The sequence below is a fragment of the Mobula birostris genome, chromosome 1, assembly GCF_030028105.1.
Source record: "Mobula birostris isolate sMobBir1 chromosome 1, sMobBir1.hap1, whole genome shotgun sequence".
NCBI classification, from domain to species: Eukaryota; Metazoa; Chordata; class Chondrichthyes; order Myliobatiformes; family Myliobatidae; genus Mobula; species Mobula birostris.
In genome coordinates this window covers 117,958,574-117,977,568 of record NC_092370.1, presented here as the reverse complement: position 1 = coordinate 117,977,568, position 18,995 = coordinate 117,958,574, and the positions used below count along the sequence as shown (strand labels likewise).

The window sequence follows — 18,995 nt, the reverse complement described above, 5'->3', positions numbered from 1 at the left end:
TGATTCATCAGGCAGATATAGTATGGATTCAGCAAAAGCAGATCCTATTTGACAAACTTACTGGAGTTCTTTGAGGATATAATAAGCGCAGTGGATAAAGGGGAACAGATGAACCTTATTTTCTTGGATTTCCAGAAGGCGTTTGATAAGGTGCCACATAAGAGACTTCTCCAGGATGCATAGAGCTGGGGGTGATGTATTAGCATGGATAGAGAATTGGTTAACTAATAGAAAGCAGAGAGTTGGGATACATGGGTGTTTCTCTGGTTGGCAATCAGTGGTGAGCGGTGTGCCACAGGGGTCGGTGCTGGGCCCGCAACTGTTCACAATATACATTAACGATTTGGAAGAGGGAACTAAGCATTGTGTGTCTAAGTTTGCTGATGATATTAAATCGAGTGGAAAAGTAAATTGTGCAGAGGATATGGAGTGTCTGCAAAGAGATATCGATAGGTTAAGTGAGTGGGCAAGGGTCTGGCAGATGGGGTACAATGTTGGTAAATGAGAGGTCTTCCACTTTGGAAGGAAAAATGGAAGAGCAGATTATTATTTAAATAGTAAAAAATTGCAGCGTGCTGCTGTGCAGAGGGATTTGGGAGTGCTTGTGCATGAATCACAAAAGGTTGGTTTGCAGGTGCAGCAGGTTATCAAGAAGGCAAATGGCATGTTGGCCTTCATTGCTGGAAGGATTGAATTTAAAACCAGGGAGGTTATGCTGCAACTGTACAGGGCACTGGTGAGGCCACATCTGGAGTACTGTGTGCAGTTCTGGTCTCCTTACTTGAGGAAGGATATACTGGTGTTGGAGGTGGTGCAGAGGAGATTCACCAGGTTGATTCTTCCAGGGATGAGGTGAAGGGGTTAGACGATGAGGAGCAATTCAGTTGCCTGGGACTGTACTCGCTGGAATTCAGAAGGATAAGAGGATATCTTACAGAAACAGATACAATTATGAAAATGTAACCTAGGTTAATTAATCCAAAGATGCAATGTTAAAAAGCTTCACCTGCGAAGGGATGAAAACGAGCCTTACTGATTTATTTTTAAAAAGAGAATTTGAAAAAAAAAATACCATGCAAGAGCGGAGTGTGGCTGACACAGACACGGACAAGGAGAAAACTGCAGCAACGATCAGAAGCTAAAGACATGAACTGTTAAGAGCAGAATTAGTAGTGAGTATCTTTACCCTTCTAACATGAAAATATCAGTGAAACCCCTGGAGGAGAGACAATAGTGATAAAAGAATTATTGAAGCTACGGCTATAACACGCAGCAGCTGTAATGAGACAACATCGGCAGAGACGAGTGTCAAAGTCCTTACCGTGTGGTCAGGCGTGAGTTCAGTAAAATCATACCAAGGGATTTAGTCAAGTTTTTGTACAAGTTTGTGAACTGACTTTCCATGGATGATCAACTATTTTATGCAAGCCACCCAAGATGAGGAACCAGCGTGGGAACGAAATGTGTAATGATGCAGAAGATTTAATCCAAATTTGATTTTCTGCAGGAACTGATTATTTTTCCAAAGACTTTGATAAGTCACTGAATGAAATTTACTTGGCTTTAAAGTTGTGATGTTGGAGAATTGCCGTGAAAGGAGTTAAACTGTGTATATATAATTTTTGAATTTGAATTTAAACCTGTAGATATACTGCCTGGAACTGAAACTGAAGTTAACTATAATACTTAAGAATAGGAATTATATTTGGTTTTCTAACTAACTCAGGATAAGTAAAAAGGAAAATTTAGTCTGTAAACTTTTAAATAGCGAATAGCACTAGATCTAATTAGTTAGAGAGATTAGAGTAGTAAAGGAATCTCAGTGATTCTAATTAAAAAGTAATTTGCTTTGGTTTGATATCTAAGATTTGGAACCTAAATAGAATTTTGGAATTTTAAACTGTCCTTGCTCATGTAAATATTTTGTACAAATTTTTTTTTTCCTTATAATCAAAACTTATCTCCAGAAGTATGTGGTTTCTAATCACTGCCTCCTTCCGATACCTAGAATCTTCTGATGGCGTACTAGCATCCAGTGTAGTACTCTCTAGTTTGATTTTCTCAAAGAGTGTGGTAACTAGTCACACACGATAAGATCGGTGCTGCACAGGTGTTACAAAGGGGATAGATAAGATAGAGGCAGGAAAGTTGTTTCCACTGGTAGGTGAGACTAGAACTATGGGACATAGCCTCAAAACTCAGGGGAGTCAATTTAGGACTAAGATGAGGAGGAACTGACTTACTCGAAGAGTGATGAATCTGTCCCAATGAAGCAGTGGAGGGTACCTCAGTAAATATATTAAAGACAAGGTTGGATAGATTTTTACATAGTAGGGGAATTGAGGGTTATGGGGAAAAGGCAAGTAGGTGGAGATGAGTCCATGGCCAGGAGGAGGAGCTTAGGAGAAACAATGGCACCCAACGGTGACTCTTTTGCTTACATATTCGGAAACAGCTCTATTTCTATCTTTCATATCTCTATTTTTCCCTTTCAAGGTTCATTTTGAAGACCCTGACCTGGAGTTACATGCTGACTTTGGTTCTTTGTGGAAATGGGACCCACTCTCGGGGTCTCATGACTGGCCATTATTCGATATACCAAGGACGCGGCCTAGAAGATTAGCTCGCCTTCAGAGTTTCGGGATTTCGTGGCTCTGGAGGCGGGCCACTGCAGGAAATCGGCACGTCGGGGGAGACAGAAGATCTTTGGCAATGTGCCCAGAGATCAGCAACGCAATGGACTTTTAACATGGTAATTCAGCGAGTTGCTTGTTATGTCTCCCCTCTTACTGTGAAACGAAGACACCTCTTTTTCCCTTATTAGGGAGAGAGAGAGCCTGTGGCATGTTGAATACTGGGTGAACGAGTAGTCTTTGGGGTACTGCACGTCTGTGTCTTTGCTGATGCTTTGCTGCACGCTTGAGTGCTCGGCGGTGGGTGCTGATGCTTTTTTTTGCTGGTGGGGGAGGGGGGACTGTTACTTTGCTGCTGCTTACGCGTGGGTGGGGAGAGCTTGGGGAGCATTGGGGTTCTAACATTTAACTGTCATTCAATCTTTGGGACACTCCTCTGTTTTCGTGGATGGTTGCGAAGAAAATGCATTTCAGGATGTATATTGTGTACATTTCTCTGACATTAAGTGTACCTTTGAAACCTTTGAGATCAGCCATGATCTTATTCAATAGTGGACCAGGCTTGACAGGCCAGATAGCCTACTCCTACTCCTATTTCTCATGTTCTTATAAGATATATTATAAACATAGATTGATTGCATGTCAGTAAGTGACGCCAGGCAGAGGAATGTCTGTATGTAAAGTGACTGACAGGAAATGATAAAGTAGTGGTGGCCGGGGTGTGGAGAGGTGGGTTAGTGCAGGGGTCCCCAACCCTTTTTTGCACCGCAGACCGGTTTAATATTGACAATATTCTTGTGGTCCATCCAGCGGGGGGGGGAGGGGGCGGGGTGGTCAAGTAGGGTTAAACTCACCTCAACATGTCTTTTACAGTTAGGGTTGCCAACTTTCTCACTCCCAAATAAGGGACAAAAGTAGCAGTCAAATCCCGGGACAGTGTTTACCCCGAGAAAGACTACCATGACCATGAAGCCTTGCGCAGGCACCTGTGTGCGCATGCGCGTACTTGCCGATTATTTTCCACGAATCGGTTTTGACTTAATCTTCCTGACTACACTGTACATACATTATTTCTACTTTATATAGGCTGTGTATTTATCATATCATTAATACACTTACTATATTTTAGTGTTATTTTCGGTTTTATGTGTTATTTGGTATGATTTGGTAGGTTATTTTTTGGGTCTGGGAACGCTCAAAATTTTTTCCCATATAAATTAATGGTAATTGCTTCTTCGCTTTACGCCATTTCAGCATGAAAGGTTTCATAGGAACGCTCTACCTTAGTGGGGGAAATACGGGACAAGGGCAGTCCCGTATAGGACAAAACAATTTAGCCCAATATACGGGATGTCCTGGCAAATACGGGACAGTTGGCAACCCTATGTTCAAGTTCAACAGTGCGTGACAGGGAATGAGGAAAGGTGCAGCTGACTGATATCGTTTCCTCGCGGCCCGGCAGCACATGCTTTGCAGCCCGGTGGTTGGGGACCGCTGGGTTAGTGGGTGGTGGTGTTGATCAGTCTTACTGCTTGGGGAAAGTAACTGTTTTTGAATCTGGTTGTCCTGGTGTGGATGCTACATAGTCTTCTCTCTGACAGTCCATGAGCAGGGTGGGTGAATCCTTCATGATGTTGCTGGCACCTTTCCATCTATACGCTCTCGATGGTGGGTAGGCTGGTGCCAGTGATGCGTCGGGCAGTTCTGGCCACCCATTCCTGTTCTCTGCAGTGCAATTTCTGTACCGTGCAGAGACGCAGCTTGTTAAGTTGTCCTCTACTGCCCATCTGTAGAGTGAAGTGAGTATGGATGTGCAAAGTCCAGCTCTCTTCAGCCTCCTCTGAAAGTAAAGGCATTGGTGAGCTTTCTTGAATGCATATGATGCGTTCTGGGACCATGAGAGGTTGTGTGAGATCATTTCCTTTATCTTGCTGACATTATTTGCCTGCCACCAGGCACTGAGCTTTTGCATCTCCACCCTGCTGGCCAGCTCATCGTTCTTGGTGATGAGCCCCACCATCACCGTGTCATCGACGATGTGATTGCTCGAGTGTTTGGTCATGCAAATACGTGTGAGCAGAGTGTACAGCAGTGGGCTCAGCACACATCCCTGAGGGGGCACCCATGTTGAGGATGATGGAGAGGAAGGAGCGATTATGCATCCTGAGGCCTGTTCGTTAGGAAGTCCAACACCCAGTTGCACAGTGGTGTATTGAGACTGAGGAGCAGGAGTTTGATCACCAAGGTCTGTGGGACAACAGTGTTGAATGCCAAACTGAAATCCAGAAACAGCATTAGCATTCCGACAGAAATGTCCTTCTTTTCGAGGTGTGTCAGGACCAGGAGCAAGACGGATGCTATAACATCTGTCAGAGAGTGGTTCTCTCAGTAAGCACTTTGGTGAGTGTCCAGTGTGGCAACAGGGCAGCTTTTGGTATGTGCCATTATCAACCATTCAAAACATTTCATGCTGGCTGGCATCAGTGCCACTGGGCAGGAGTCATTTAGTTCCGAAGGTGTAGAGTTCTTTGGTACAGGGATGATGGCGGCTGACTTGCAGCATGCGGGGACAGCAGCCTGGATGAGGGAAGGGTTGAAGATGTCTGTGAAGACGTCAGTGAGCTGGTATGCACTCTCCCCGAGTACTCAGGCACCTTATGGGAGATGACTTTCTGCAGAGGCCTTGCCACGCCTGCTGCTGTTACAGACAGTGGCTGCTCACCTGGGAGAGGAGTGATTTTTGTGGCAGACATTGGGCTGCAAGCCTCGAAGCGTGCGTAAAAGTCGTTTAGAGTGTCAGGGAGGGAGGTGTCACTGGCACAGTCGATGATGTTTATCCTTGCACAGTCAGTAAAGGCCCTTAATACCCAGTCGCATACACTGGAAATCGTTATTGGACAGGTGTTCCTGAATTTTGAGGGTTAGGAGGTCTCAACCCTATCGATGCCCAAGATGAGGTTTCTCTTGCCTGTCCTGAGAGCTGCTCAGTCACCAGTCTTGAAGGCACCAACCTGGGCTTTTCGTAGGGAGCGCACCTCAATGTTCAGCTATGGCTTCTGATTGGGCTGTGAGATGGCTGTTCTTGAAGTACTATTGACATGCGCACACTTACTGATGCAGCTGGTGACAGGTGAGGCATAATCCTCGCGATCTCTGTCTTCTCTGGTTGTGACAGCCTCCTTGAACATCTGCCAGTTAGTACATTTAGAACAATCCGGAAATATATAGCCCTGTATAAGTCCATTCTAAACCATCCTCTGGATAGTCCTCTTCACTGGTTTCTCCATTTTCTGCAGCAGTCGGCATGCTGGTGTAAACTTTGTGGAGGTGTTGCCAGGGAAGTCAAGATGAGGTCAGGGGATGGCTTTATAAGTACTGTGTCTGCTTGTATAAACATAATCCAGTTTGTTCGTCCCCCTAGTGGCCATGGTGATGCGTTGGTAGAATTTGGGTAAAATAATCCTGCCAGTTCTATGATCCAGGACTCCTGTAATTATGAAGAGCCTGTCCGGATGCTTGTCTTGTAGAGGGCTGACGATACTGTAAAGCTTTCCCAGTGCGTCCTTCATGTTCGTGCTCTGGGGTGGGGGATGTTCACACCAGTGATGAATGAAACAGTAAACTCCCCGAGCTGGTAATGTTTCTGGCATTTAACTATAAGATGTTCAATTGCCCCAGAACAGTGACTGCTGTCTACACATGAGTTTGTGCTTTGTCAATGTACACACAGATTCCACTTCCTCTGGATTTCCTCAACAGTGAGTCCATTAGTGTCATCCCGTCGAGTCAAAACGCCGAGTCGGTCAAGTTGTTGTTTAGCCACATTTCAGTAAAAGCTAGAAGGTAGCAGTTTCTCATCTCTTTCTGTGCAATCATTCACAGTCTCAGTGAGTCCATTTTAATTTCTAGCGAGCGGACATTGGCCAGGAAAAGTGATGGTTCTGCTGGTATGGTTGGATTAGCTCTCAGCCGAGCTGGTGCCCTCACTCGCCTGCTGCGTTTCTATGTCCTCTCACACTGCCTTTGTTACAAGTTATTACAGATTACTCTCTGGTGCCTGAAAACCATCTAGGATGCAGGGGAAGGAGCTTTTCCTAAGTGATCTGCAGTGATGTGCCAGAGCTACTAGTATTTGATGGAAGGTAAATTGGACAAGATTTTCATTACATATGGTATAGAGTTGGGATTGGATGATGAGTTGGCGAAATCACCTGCATTTCCACTCCAAGTTTCAGCCCTACAGAAATGCCCCCTGACAACTATAAAGCGAGATGTCTACTTTCTGAAACGTATACACCATCGGCATTGGTAGCCGGTTTATTATCGTCTTGTGTACTGAGATATGGCGAAAAGCCTTTGTTTTGCATGCAATCTAGACAGATCACACTATGCAAAATGCTGGAGGAACTCAGCAGGCCAGGCAGCATCTATGGAAAAAAAGTACAGTTGACGTTTTGGGCTGAAACCCTTCGTCAGGACTGGAAGGAAAAGCAGAGGAGTAGATTTGAAAGGTGGGGGAGGAGAGAGAGAGACACCAGGTGATAGGTGAAACCCGGAGGAGGAGGGATGACGTAAAGAGCACAGAAGCTGATTGGTGAAAGAGACAGAAGCCCATAGAAGAAAGAAGAAAGGGTGGGGTAAGCACCAGAGGGAGACGATAGGTGGGCAAGGAGATAACATGAGAGAGGGACAAGGGGATGGGAAATGGTGAAGGGGGGGTGGGGGGAGGCATTACATGCCATCAAGTTGGAGGCTACCCAAACAGAATACAAGGTGTTGTTCCTCTGACCTATGTGTGGCCTCATCACGACAGTGGAGGAGGCCATGGAGGGACATATCAAAATGGGAATGGGAAGCAGAATTAAAATGGGTGGCCATTGGGAGATCCCACCTGTTCTGGCGGACAGAGCGTAGATGCTCGGCAGAGCGGTATCTCAATCTATGTCGGGTCTCACCGATATACAAGAGGCCACACCGGGAGCACTGAACACAGTAGAAGACCCCAACAGACTCACAGATGAAGTGTCGCCTCACCTGGAAGGACTGTTTGGGGCCCTGAATGGTAGTGAGGGAGGAGGTGTAGAAGCAGGTGAAGCATTTGTTCTGCTTGCAAGGATAAGTGTCAGGAGGGAGATCAGATCAGTGGGGAGGGATGAATGGACAAGGGAGTCGCATAGGGCGAAATCCCTGTGCAAAGCAGAAAGTGGGGGGAGGGGAAGATGTGTTTGGTGGTGGGATCCAATTGAGGGGGCGGAAATTTCGGAGAATTATGTGTTGGACACGGAGGCTGGTGGGGTGGTAGGTGAGGACAAAAGGAACCTTATCCCTGGTAGGGTGGAGGGAGGATGGGGTAAGATCAGACGTGTGTGAAGTGGAGGAGATGCGGTTGAGGACAGCGTTGATGGTGGAGGAAGGGAAGCCCCTTTCTTTGAAAAAGGAGGACATCTCCTTCGTTCTAAAATGAAAAGCCTCATCCTGAGAGTGGCTGCAACGGCGACGGAGGAATTGAGAGAAGGGGATGGTGTTTTTACAAGTAGCAGGGTGAGACGACGTATAGTTCAGGTAGCTGTGAGAGTCCGTTGATTTATAATAGACATCAGTGACAAGCTGTTTCTGGAGATCGAGACAGTGAGATTGAGAAAGGGAAGGGAAGCATTGGAAATGGACTAGGTGAATTTGAGGGCCGGGTGGAAGCTGGAGGCTTCTTTTGTTTGTGGTTTGTTTACGACTGTGCACTCTTGTTTGTGATTTCATGCTATACATCTTGCATTAAGGTAGTAAAATGTCAGTCTTCTGTATGTTCTTCTATCTGACAGGAGAGGGGAGAAGGGAGAACACCCAGGGCTGGAGGCATCCTAGACTATGCTGGCGGCTTTCCTGAGGCAGCTGGAAATGAAGATGGAGTCCATGTAGTGATGACTGGTTTGTGAGATGGACTGGGCTGCGTTCACAATTCTCTGCAATTATTTTCAGACTTGGGCAGAGTGGCAGCAATACCACACTGAGATGCATCGGACAGGCTGCTTTCTAGAATGCACCTGGAATAATGGGCGAGGGTCACTGGGGACGTCCTTCGCTTTCTGAGCATGTAGAAGTGTTACTGTGCTTTCTTGGCCTTAGCATCCATGAGGCTGGACCAGGTTCTATTTTTGGTGACTGGGGAAACCTATCAGCTAACCTATGCACAGCAAGCTCCCACAAGTAGCAATATGATACTGACCAGATTATCAGACTTGACAATATTGCTCCAAAGGGTAAGTGTAGCCAGGACACCATTGGGAAGTTCCTTGCACCTCTTCCACTAGACAGTAAAGTACTCCTGCAATGGTACACATGGTGTGTGGCCAAGTGGTTAGGGCGTTGGGCTCATGATCTGAAGGTCGTGGGTTCAAGTCTCAGCCAAGGCACTTAACCACACACTGCCCCAGTCTACCCAGCTGAAAATGGGGTTAACCTCGCAATAGACTGGCATCCTATCCAGGGGAAAGTCTTGTACTCTCAGTCGCTTCACCGGCCTGATGGGCCACAAGGCTCGGGACAAATTTTAACCCTGGTACACAGGGACTGTCAGCCCCAACTATGCATTAAAGTGACTACAGTGGGATTCGAGCCGAGATTCAGTGCCAAGATCATATTACCTTGTTATGTTTAGAATAGTGCCTCAGTCATGTCAAGTACACTGCCAACTGCCTCTACATATAATAATAAAGAAAGCTTGAAAATAGCTTACTTTAAGGAAAAAGCCAATTGGAAACAGTAAAGAGACAATTCCCGGTGACATTGACAGCAATTCCATTTGCCAATGGCACTGGCTCTGGCTCCCAGTTGCAAACCGGCATCATGCTTTGTAAGGCTACCATGCAATTTAGGTTTACACTGGTTAAATGGAAAACATTCCAGTTAGCTGCATTTATCTAGTTAATCCATTTAACTTGTTTAGAGGGCACGCGCTATAAGGAGAAGACGGACAAACCTGAATAGGTTTCTGTGGAGGGGAAACCTGACAGAGGTTCATAAAATGATGAGAGGCAGGGTTAGGGTAGAAAGTCAGAATCTTTCCCTCGGGATGGAAACGTCAAAGATACAAGAACATGTATTGAAGATGAGAGGGGAATACTTTAAGGAGATATACAGGGCAAGTTTTTAAAACAGATAGAGGTGGGTGACTGTCAGGGGAGGTGGTAGAACCAGACGCAAAGGTGGCCTCTCAGACACTTTTAGACAGACACGGGAATGTGCAGGGGATGGAGGCATATGGATCGGAAGCAGGCAGAAGAGATCTAGTTTAATTTAGTGCTATGCTTGGCACGGACATAATGGCCCAATTCATGTGCTGTACTGTTCTATGTATAGTGTTCAATCATGAATTTATCCTTTAAAATGTCTGTACAAGCTAATCAGTCAGAGGGAGGAGAAGGCAATTCAGCCCTTTTCAAATGTGATGGTAGCCTCAGCTCCATATTCCTACCCACCTTCAATCCATTGCGTATCAAGATGCAATCTAGTTTTGCCATTGAAGTATTCAAACACTCTGCTTCCACAGCCATTTGAGAGAAAAAAATTCCAAAGACCCACAACCCTTGCCTAATCTCAGTCTAAATTTATTCAGTGAGCCTGGTTCTAGATCCTCCCAGAAAACTAAGTCTGCTTTCCATATCCACAATGATCTTACAGCTGTCAGGTTTATAGATTAACATCAATGAACTTGACCTTAAACCAAATCTGGGACTGCCATGTAGTCTAATTTTGTAAACAATGAATAATCTTCTGTCCAATGCTACAAAGCATTATTGATGAATTACTGTGTGAGTTGTTTCAGACTTTTATAGGAATAGGCTCTGCCAAAACCTTTGTCTCCAGTAAGACCCTTCTTTCCACTGGCTGACCTTTATTACAAAAAAAAGTTTTCAGCACTGTTCCTGCATTCCATGCATAATCATAACTGTTTCTCAATCCCAGATATTTAAAGTTGCAAATGTCAGAGTTGATATTTACGTATGTTACCGACTTGCCTCAGATGTAGAGATTATATCATGAGATCTCGACCTCCCACCATTCTCAGCTGCCTAAATACTCCTTGAGCATTTCCAATCTTTCCCTTGCCAAAGCCATCAGCCATTTCCCCCCCCAGATCAGAGCAATAGGCAATAGACAATACCCACCAAAGAATCCAGAGAATTGGCCAGGAGACATACAAAAGCAGTGACCAGGAGACCAATCTTTAATTCCTGGAGACTCCAAGAGGGTTGGCAGTTCTCATAATTGGAGAAAATCTTTTTTTTGCATGCCATCCAGACAGATCATTCCAAACACGTGTAAAGAAGTAGCAAAAAATTAAAACAGGATGAAGAATATAGAGTCACAATTACAGAGAAAGTAGACAAATAAAATGTAACAACCATGATGAGGCAGAATGAGAGATTAAGAGTTCACCTCTACCATACATGGAGCTGTTCAAGTCTCAACACAGCAGGATAGACATTGTCCTCGAGCCTGAACATAGAACATAGAATAGTACAGCACAGTACAGGCCCTTCAGCCCACAATGTTGTGCCGACCCTCAAACCCTGCCTCCCATATAAGCCCCCACCTTAAATTCCTCCATATACCTGTCTAGTAGTCTCTTAAACTTCACTAGTGTATCTGCCTCCACCACTGACTCAGGCAGTGCAAAAACCTTCCTCTAATATCCCCCTTGAACTTCCCACCCCTTACTTTAAAGCCATGTCCTCTTGTATTGAGCAATGGTGCCCTGGGGAAGAGGCGCTGGCTATCCACTCTATCTATTCCTCTTATTATCTTGTACACCTCTATCATGTCTCCTCTCATCCTCCTTCTCTCCAAAGAGTAAAGCCCTAGCTCCCTTAATCTCTGATCATAATGCATACTTTCTAAACCAGGCAGCATCCTGGTAAATCTCCTCTGTAACCTTTCCAATGCTTCCACATCCTTCCTATAGTGAGGCGACCAGAACCGGACACAGTACTCCAAGTGTGGCCTAACCAGAGTTTTACAGAGCTGCATCATTACATCGCGACTCTTAAACTCTATCCCTCGGCTTATGATAGCTAACACCCCATAAGCTTTCTTAACTACCCTATCCACCTGTGAGGCAACTTTCAGGGATTTGTGGACATGTATCCCGAGATCCCTCTGCTCCTCCACACTACCAAGTATCCTGCCATTTACTTTGTACTCTGCCTTGGAGTTTGTCCTTCCAAAGTGTACCACCTCACACTTCTCTGGGTTGAACTCCATCTGCCACTTCTCAGCCCACTCCTGCATCCTATCAATGTCTCTCTGCAATTTTTGACAATCCTCTACACTATCTACAACACCACCAACCTTTGTATCGTCTGCAAACTTGCCAACCCACCCTTCTACCCCAACATCCAGGTCGTTAATAAAAATCACGAAAAGTAGAGATCCCAGAAGAAATCCTTATGGGACACCACTAGTCACAATCCTCCAAACTGAATGTACTCCCTCCACCACCACCCTCTGCCTTCTGCAGGCAAGCCAATTCTGAATCCACCTGGCCAAACTTCCCTGGATCCCATGCCTTCTAACTTTCTGAATAAGCCTACCGTGTGGAACCTTGTCAAATGCCTTACTAAAATCCATATAGATCACATCCACTGCACCACCCCCATCTATATGCCTAGTGACCTCCTCAAAGAACTCTATCAGGCTTATTAGACATGATCTGCCCTTCACAAAGCCATGCTGACTGTCCCTGATCAGACCATGATTCTCTAAATACCTATAGATCCTATCTCTAAGAATCTTTTCCAACAGCTTTCCCACCACAGACGTAAGACTCACTGGTCTATAATTACCCGGACTATCCCTACTACCTTTTTTGAACAAGGGGACAACATTCACCTCCCTCCAATCCTCTGATACCATTCCCGTGGACAACAAGGACATAAAGATCCTAGCCAGAGGCTCAGCAATCTCTTCTCTCGCCTCATGGAGCAGCCTGGGGAATATTCCGTCAGGCCCCGGCGACTTATCTGTCCTAACGTATTTTAACAACTCCAACACCTCCTCTCCCTTAATATCAACATGCTCCAGAACATCAGCCTCACTCATATTGTCCTCATCATCATCAAGTTCCCCCTCATTGGTGAATACCGAAGAGAAGTATTCATTGAGGACCTCGCTCACTTCCACAGCCTCCAGGCACATCTTCCCACCTTTATCTCTAATCGGTCCTACCTTCACTCCTGTCATCCTTTTTTTCTTCACGTAATTGAAGAATGCCTTGGGGTTTTCCTTTACCCTACTTGCCAAGGCCTTCTCATGCCCCCTTCTTGCTCTTCTCAGCCCCTTCTTAAGCTCCTTTCTTGCTTCCCTATATTCCTCAATAGACCCATCTGATCCTTGCTTCCTAAACCTCATGTATGCTGCCTTCTTCCTCCTGACTAGATCTTCCACCTCACTTGTCACCCATGGTTCCTTCACCCTACCATTCTTTATCTTCTTCACTGGGACAAATTTATCCCTAACATCCCGCAAGAGATCTCTAAACATCGACCACATGTCCATAGTACATTTCCCTGCAAAAACATCACCCCAATTCACACCCGCAAGTTCTAACCTTATAGCCTCATAATTTGCCCTTCCCCAATTAAAAATTTTCCTTTCTCTGATTCTATCCTTTTCCATGATAATGCTAAAGGCCAGGAAGCAGTGGTCACTGTCCCCCTGATGCTCACCCACTGAGAGATCAGTGACCTGACCCAGTTTATTACCTAGTACTAGATCTAGTATGGCATTCCCCCTGGTCGGCCTGTCCACATACTGTGACAGGAATCCGTCCTGGACACACTTAACAAACTCTGCCCCATCTAAACCCTTGGAACTAATCAGGTTCCAATCAATATTAGGGAAGTTAAAGTCACCTATGATAACAACCCTGTTATTTTTGCATCTTTCCAAAACCTGCCTCCCAATCTGTATCTCTGCTGCTACCAGGGGGCCTATAGAATACCCCCGATAGAGTAACTGCTCCCTTCCTGTTCCTGACTTCCACCCATATGGACTCAAAAGAGGATCCTGCTACATTACCCACCCTTTCTGTAGCTGTAATAGTATCCCTGGCCAGTAGTGCCAACCCTCCTCCCCTTTTTCTGCCCTCTCTATCCCTTTTAAAGCACTGAAATCCAGTGAGAATCCATTCCTGCCCTGGTGCCAGCCAAGTCTCTGTAATGGCCACTACATCATAATTCCATGTATGTATCCAAGCTCTCAGTTCATCACCTTTGTTCCTGATGCTTCTTGCATTGAGGTACACACATTTCAGCCCTTCTACCTTACTGTCTTTACACCGTTTATTCTGCTTCTCTTTCCTCAAAGCCTCTCTATATGTTAGATCTGGCTTTACTCCATGCACTTCTTTCACTGCTCTATCGCTCTGGGTCCCATCCCCCTTGCAAATTAGTTTAAACCCTCCCGAACCACGCTAGCAAACCTACCTGCAAGGATATTGCTCCCCCTCGAGTTCAGGTGCAACCCATCCAATCTGTACAGGTCCCACCTTCCCCAGAAGAGATCCCAATGATCCAAAAATCCAAAACCCTGCTCCCTGCACCAACTCCTCAGCCACGCATTCAACTGCCATCTCCTCCAATTCTTACCATCACTGTCACGTAGCACTGGTAGCAATCCTGAGAACACCACCCTTGAGGTCCTGTTCTTCAGCCTTCTGCCTAGTTCCCGAAACTCACACTTCAGGACCTCATCCCTCTTCCTGCCTATGTTGTTGGTCCCAACATGTATCACGACTTCTGGTTGCTTTCTCTCTCGTACGAGGATGTCGTGCACCCGGTCAGAGACATCCCGGACCCTGGCACCCGGGAGGCAACAAACCATGCGGGTGTCCTTCTCACATCCACAAAACCTCCTGTCTGCTCCCCTGACTATAGAGTCTCCAATGACAACAGCTCTCCTCTTCTCCCACAGCTCTCCCACCCTTCTGCACCACAGGGTCAGACTCAGTGCCAGAGGCCTTGCCACCATGGCTCACACCTGGTCGGCCGTCCCCGCCAACAGTATCCAGAATGGTAAACTTATTATTCAGGGGAATGGCTACAGGGGTGCTCTGCACTACCTGTCTGCTCACCTTCGGTTTCCCCCGTCTGACTGTCACCCAATGACCTGCTTCCGACAGCCTAGGTGTGACTACCTCCCTGTAGCTCTCATCTATGACTGCCTCATTCTCCCTTATGAGTCAAAGGTCATCCAGCTGCTGCTCCAGATTCCTGACACGGTCTTCCAGATCGCCCAGCCGTATGCACTTCTGACAGATGTGACTCTGCGGGAGAGAGGAGTTCCCCCAAGACTGCCACATCTCACATGAGAGGCACATCACCATCTCAGGAGACATTGTAAAAACTAACTGGGAACAAGCTCGTCCTCTGCCTCTTCTCGTCGAAGCCTCTCGAGTCAAAGCCTCAAAGCTCCACTCCTTCACTGGCCCACTCACGCACAGGCCGCTTCGCTTGAGCTATCCCTCTATTTATCTGTTTGAGCTTTTCAAAATGTTTGGTCACCTGACTTCGACTGCCCAATCAGCTGCTTTCTGCTGAGTCTGAGCTATTCAAATCTCGATTGTCTAATCAATGGCTTTCTGCTGATCTATTCAAATCTTGATTGACTTGATTGCACAGACCAACTGCCAAAACTGCCAGAATCTCTCGAGTCAATGCCTCAAAGCTCCACTCCTTCATTGGCCCACTCACGCACTAGCCGCTTTCCTGGTCCTGGTGGTACTCAAGCTATTTTGTACGTTTTGCCTGGTGAAGGGGGTGAGAAGAGAGAATGGCCAGGTGGTAGGGCTCTTTGATTATGTCGGTGGCTTCCTCGAGGCAGCGGGAAGTGTAGAAGGAGTCACTGGAGGAGAGGCCAGTTTTCAGGAAGGTCTGGCTCTGGCTTTAATGAGGAGTTGAAGCTTAGCCATGTGATACCTACGTGTAGTTGCTGCGCCTCGAAGACCTTCACTTGCAGCCTTAGTGTAAACGGCAAACACTGCGATCTGATACTCCGTCAGGGACATCAGATTCTGGAGGACAGCAGTAGACTCTGTCCCATCCACAACCACCTAGAAGTGAAAGAGAAAGAGAGACGCATGCATTTTATCTGTGCCACCATAATATCATTCCTGTATTCCTACGCCATGACCATCCGATTCCTCACACTGAGACATACAGAAGTATTATGGGGCTTGATAAGGTGTATGCAGCACTGTAAAGCTCAGTCAGAGCTGCTGCGTTACAAATGAAGCAACCCAGGTTCAACCTGACCTCTGGCACTGTCTGTGTGGAGTTTGCATGCTCACCTCGTCACCCTGTGGCTTTTCCCCTGGTGTTCCAGTTTCCCCCGCAGTCCAAAGACATGTGGGTTGTTGGGCTAATTGGCAGCTACAAATTGCCCCTGGTGTGCAAACGAGTGGTGAAACATCCCTACTTTCTTTGAACAAGGATAATATTTAATAAGACCCCTTGCAAGTGGAACTAGGTACAAGCTATATCCAATATGGAACGTAGAACATAAAACAGTAAAGCATAGCATAGGCCTTTTGGTCCACAGTGTTGTGCCAATCAGTACAGACCTACTCTACAATCAATCTCACCCTTTCCTACCTCCTACATAGCCCAGAGCCCAGCATGAATCATGAACAACTTAGATTTACATAGAAACAAGGTACCCCAAAGCAGAGCAATACAGTCAAAGAACAAAATCAAACCAGAATCAGTTCAGAATACATTTACAAATTTGATTGAAATTACTTAAAGAAATTATAGAAACTATTGTTGTATTCACTGCAGCCTAGACTTACAAAGGGAATTTGACGGCAGTCTTCAAAGCATTAAGGGAAAATCAGTGGAACAGGTGGGAGAGCAGGACTGGAGAACTGCATCTCAGAATTAGAACTAGGCCCTACAGTTACACAGAGCCTGGTAAATTGGCTCAGGCACCCAGCAGTTGTTTATGGGACACTGGCCTGAAAGACCTCATCAGGTTCAGGGGCCATTACCTGCTCCTGCCTGATATTGGATTCTGACCCATGGTAACCTTCCCAGAATAAATGAGAGTTAAACTAGCAGCCATTAAAAGCCTGCTATCAGCAGCTGCCTCCATACTCTGACAGGCTGGACAAACCTGGGCTGCTTTCTCTGGAGCAGCAGAAGCTGAGGGCAGATCTGATAGAGGTTTGTAATATCACAAGAGGTGGTGAAGCAGCTAGTATCTGACAGTGGAGGGTGTACATTTAATGTCCAACAGTGGAGGGCGTGCATTTAATATCCGACAGTGGAGGGTAAGCATTTAATATCTGACACTGGAGGGCGTGCACTTCATGTCTGACACTGGAGGGTGTGCACTTCATGTCTGACACTGGAGGGCATGCATTTAATGTCTGACAGTGGAGGGGGTGCATTTAATATCTGACAGTGGAGGGGGTGCATTTAATATCTGACAGTGGAGGGTAAACATTTAGGTGAGAGGGGTAAATTCAAAGGGGAAGTGAAGGGGAAGTTCTTTTTTAAGAGTGGTGGGTGCCTGGAATGCACTGCCAGGAATAGTGGTAGAAGCAAATATGAGACTCTTAGAAATGCACTGAAATGTGCAGAGAATGAAGGAATGTGGATATCATATAGACAAAAGGGATAGTTATGGTTTAATTACTAATTTAGTAAGTTTGACATATCATCATGGGCATTCCTCTGCTGTACCGTTCCATGTTCCATGTTCTAACACAAAATGTACTTTATAGGCGTGCTCAACCCAACGTGTATAACCACACTAATATAGTTAGGCATATTATAATTTCTGATCAACACTACTGCCCTATTTTTCAAACACCTCCCGCTCTGATCTACTGTATCATATATACCCCTGGATACAGCTCCTCTACCTGTACTTATCTCACTGTGTCTCTGATTATGTCTTCTGTATTTTAATCTCTTGCTCACCATCCTGCAACTCCTTTCCTCTCACTGCATCACTACTTAATACCCACTTTATCTTAAACATTTGCTAGTTCTGGCAATAGATTGAGCTGAATTGTTAACTCTGCTTCTCTCTCCCCTGATGCCGCCTGACGTGCTCAGTGTTTACAGCTCTTTCTGATTGTGTTTCTGTTCAACAGCATCTGCAGTATTTTGCTTCTTTAATATCTTCTGTACCACCTCAAAGTTAGGAGTTTGCAGTTGAAGTACCTCTTCTGGCTGACCTGTGGTGGAGTAATAGACTACGCGATATTTCTCCACGTTCCCTGGTGCATGTGACCAGCTGACACGGAAACTCCGAGCAGTGATATCAGTGATGATGAGGTCCGTGGGTGCCTCTGGGGCTGAAGTCACGCTTCCCGTTGCTTCTAAGGACAGTGAGATTAACAAAGGCATTTCTATAGCACTTTACACATCTGCAAGACATCCCAAACCCTTCATATAATAATCAATGCCCACTTCACTGCAGGAGCCCATATACAGCAACCTGATAATAAGCAGCCAGTCTGAATTCTGTGATGATGTGGGATTAAACTGCACAGACTACTAGGGTTAACTAGGGTCCAGATGAAGTATCTTGGCCCGAGACGTCGACTATACATTCTTTTCTATAGATGCTGCCTGCCATGGTGAGTTCCTCCAAAAATCTGCTTGTTACTAGGGGCAACAGACTTGCTTTTCAAAATGTTAAGAGAGCTGGCACACGAGTGGTGAAAGTTTATTTAACAAGACCTTCATTAAATACATTTTGGAATTGGGGTTGGATAGTTGCTTTAATTTGAAGAGATCAGCTTGCTTTTCCACGTCAGATTTCACCTCATAGAACCCTAGCTACCAGCTCTACAGCCAGCTGCTTACTAAAGACATGCAGACATACTTTACCAGTTCAGCCAAGATATGGTTATCTCGGTAGTCCCGCCCTCTCTATGTAGTGTATTACTCCCAACTGAAGCCCAAGTCTCTGTAGTAGGGCGTGAACCCTCACCAATGACACTACTGTCGGTGGGTGGCTCGCGGGTGCTGATCAGTCGCGTACGGGGGAGAGATTGGGCTCCTGGTTGAAGTGGTACTGCAACCAATCACTCAGCATCAGTAAAACTAAAGAGCTGATTGTTCACTTCAGAAGGGGAAAGTGGGAAAATATGCAGCGATTTTCGGGGGGGAAGGGGGAAATCGGTGGTGGAGAGAATCAACAGCTTTAAAATCCTGGGCATTAACATATCAGATGGCACACCAGTGTCTTCACCTTCACAGAAGTTTAAGGAGGCTTGGCATGTCAATGAGCACTCAGACAAACTTCTACAGATGTATTGTTGAAAGAATCCTGGTAGGTTGCATCATGACTCCT

General features: G+C 45.8%; 1 protein-coding gene across 6 annotated transcripts in view; it reads right to left on the bottom strand.

The window, feature by feature from the left end:
• The window catches only part of col14a1a (collagen, type XIV, alpha 1a), a 273,774-nt gene that overhangs the window by 123,449 nt on the left and 131,330 nt on the right, over window positions 1–18,995 (bottom strand). For all 6 annotated transcript variants that reach the window (XM_072261042.1, XM_072261032.1, XM_072261062.1 and 3 more), the window contains exons 10-11: window positions 17,858–18,015; window positions 15,609–15,738 (exon numbers count right to left, since the gene is read on the bottom strand). In XM_072261042.1, coding sequence (XP_072117143.1) covers window positions 15,609–15,738; window positions 17,858–18,015 — 288 coding nt within the window. The remainder of the gene's footprint in view (window positions 1–15,608; window positions 15,739–17,857; window positions 18,016–18,995) is intronic.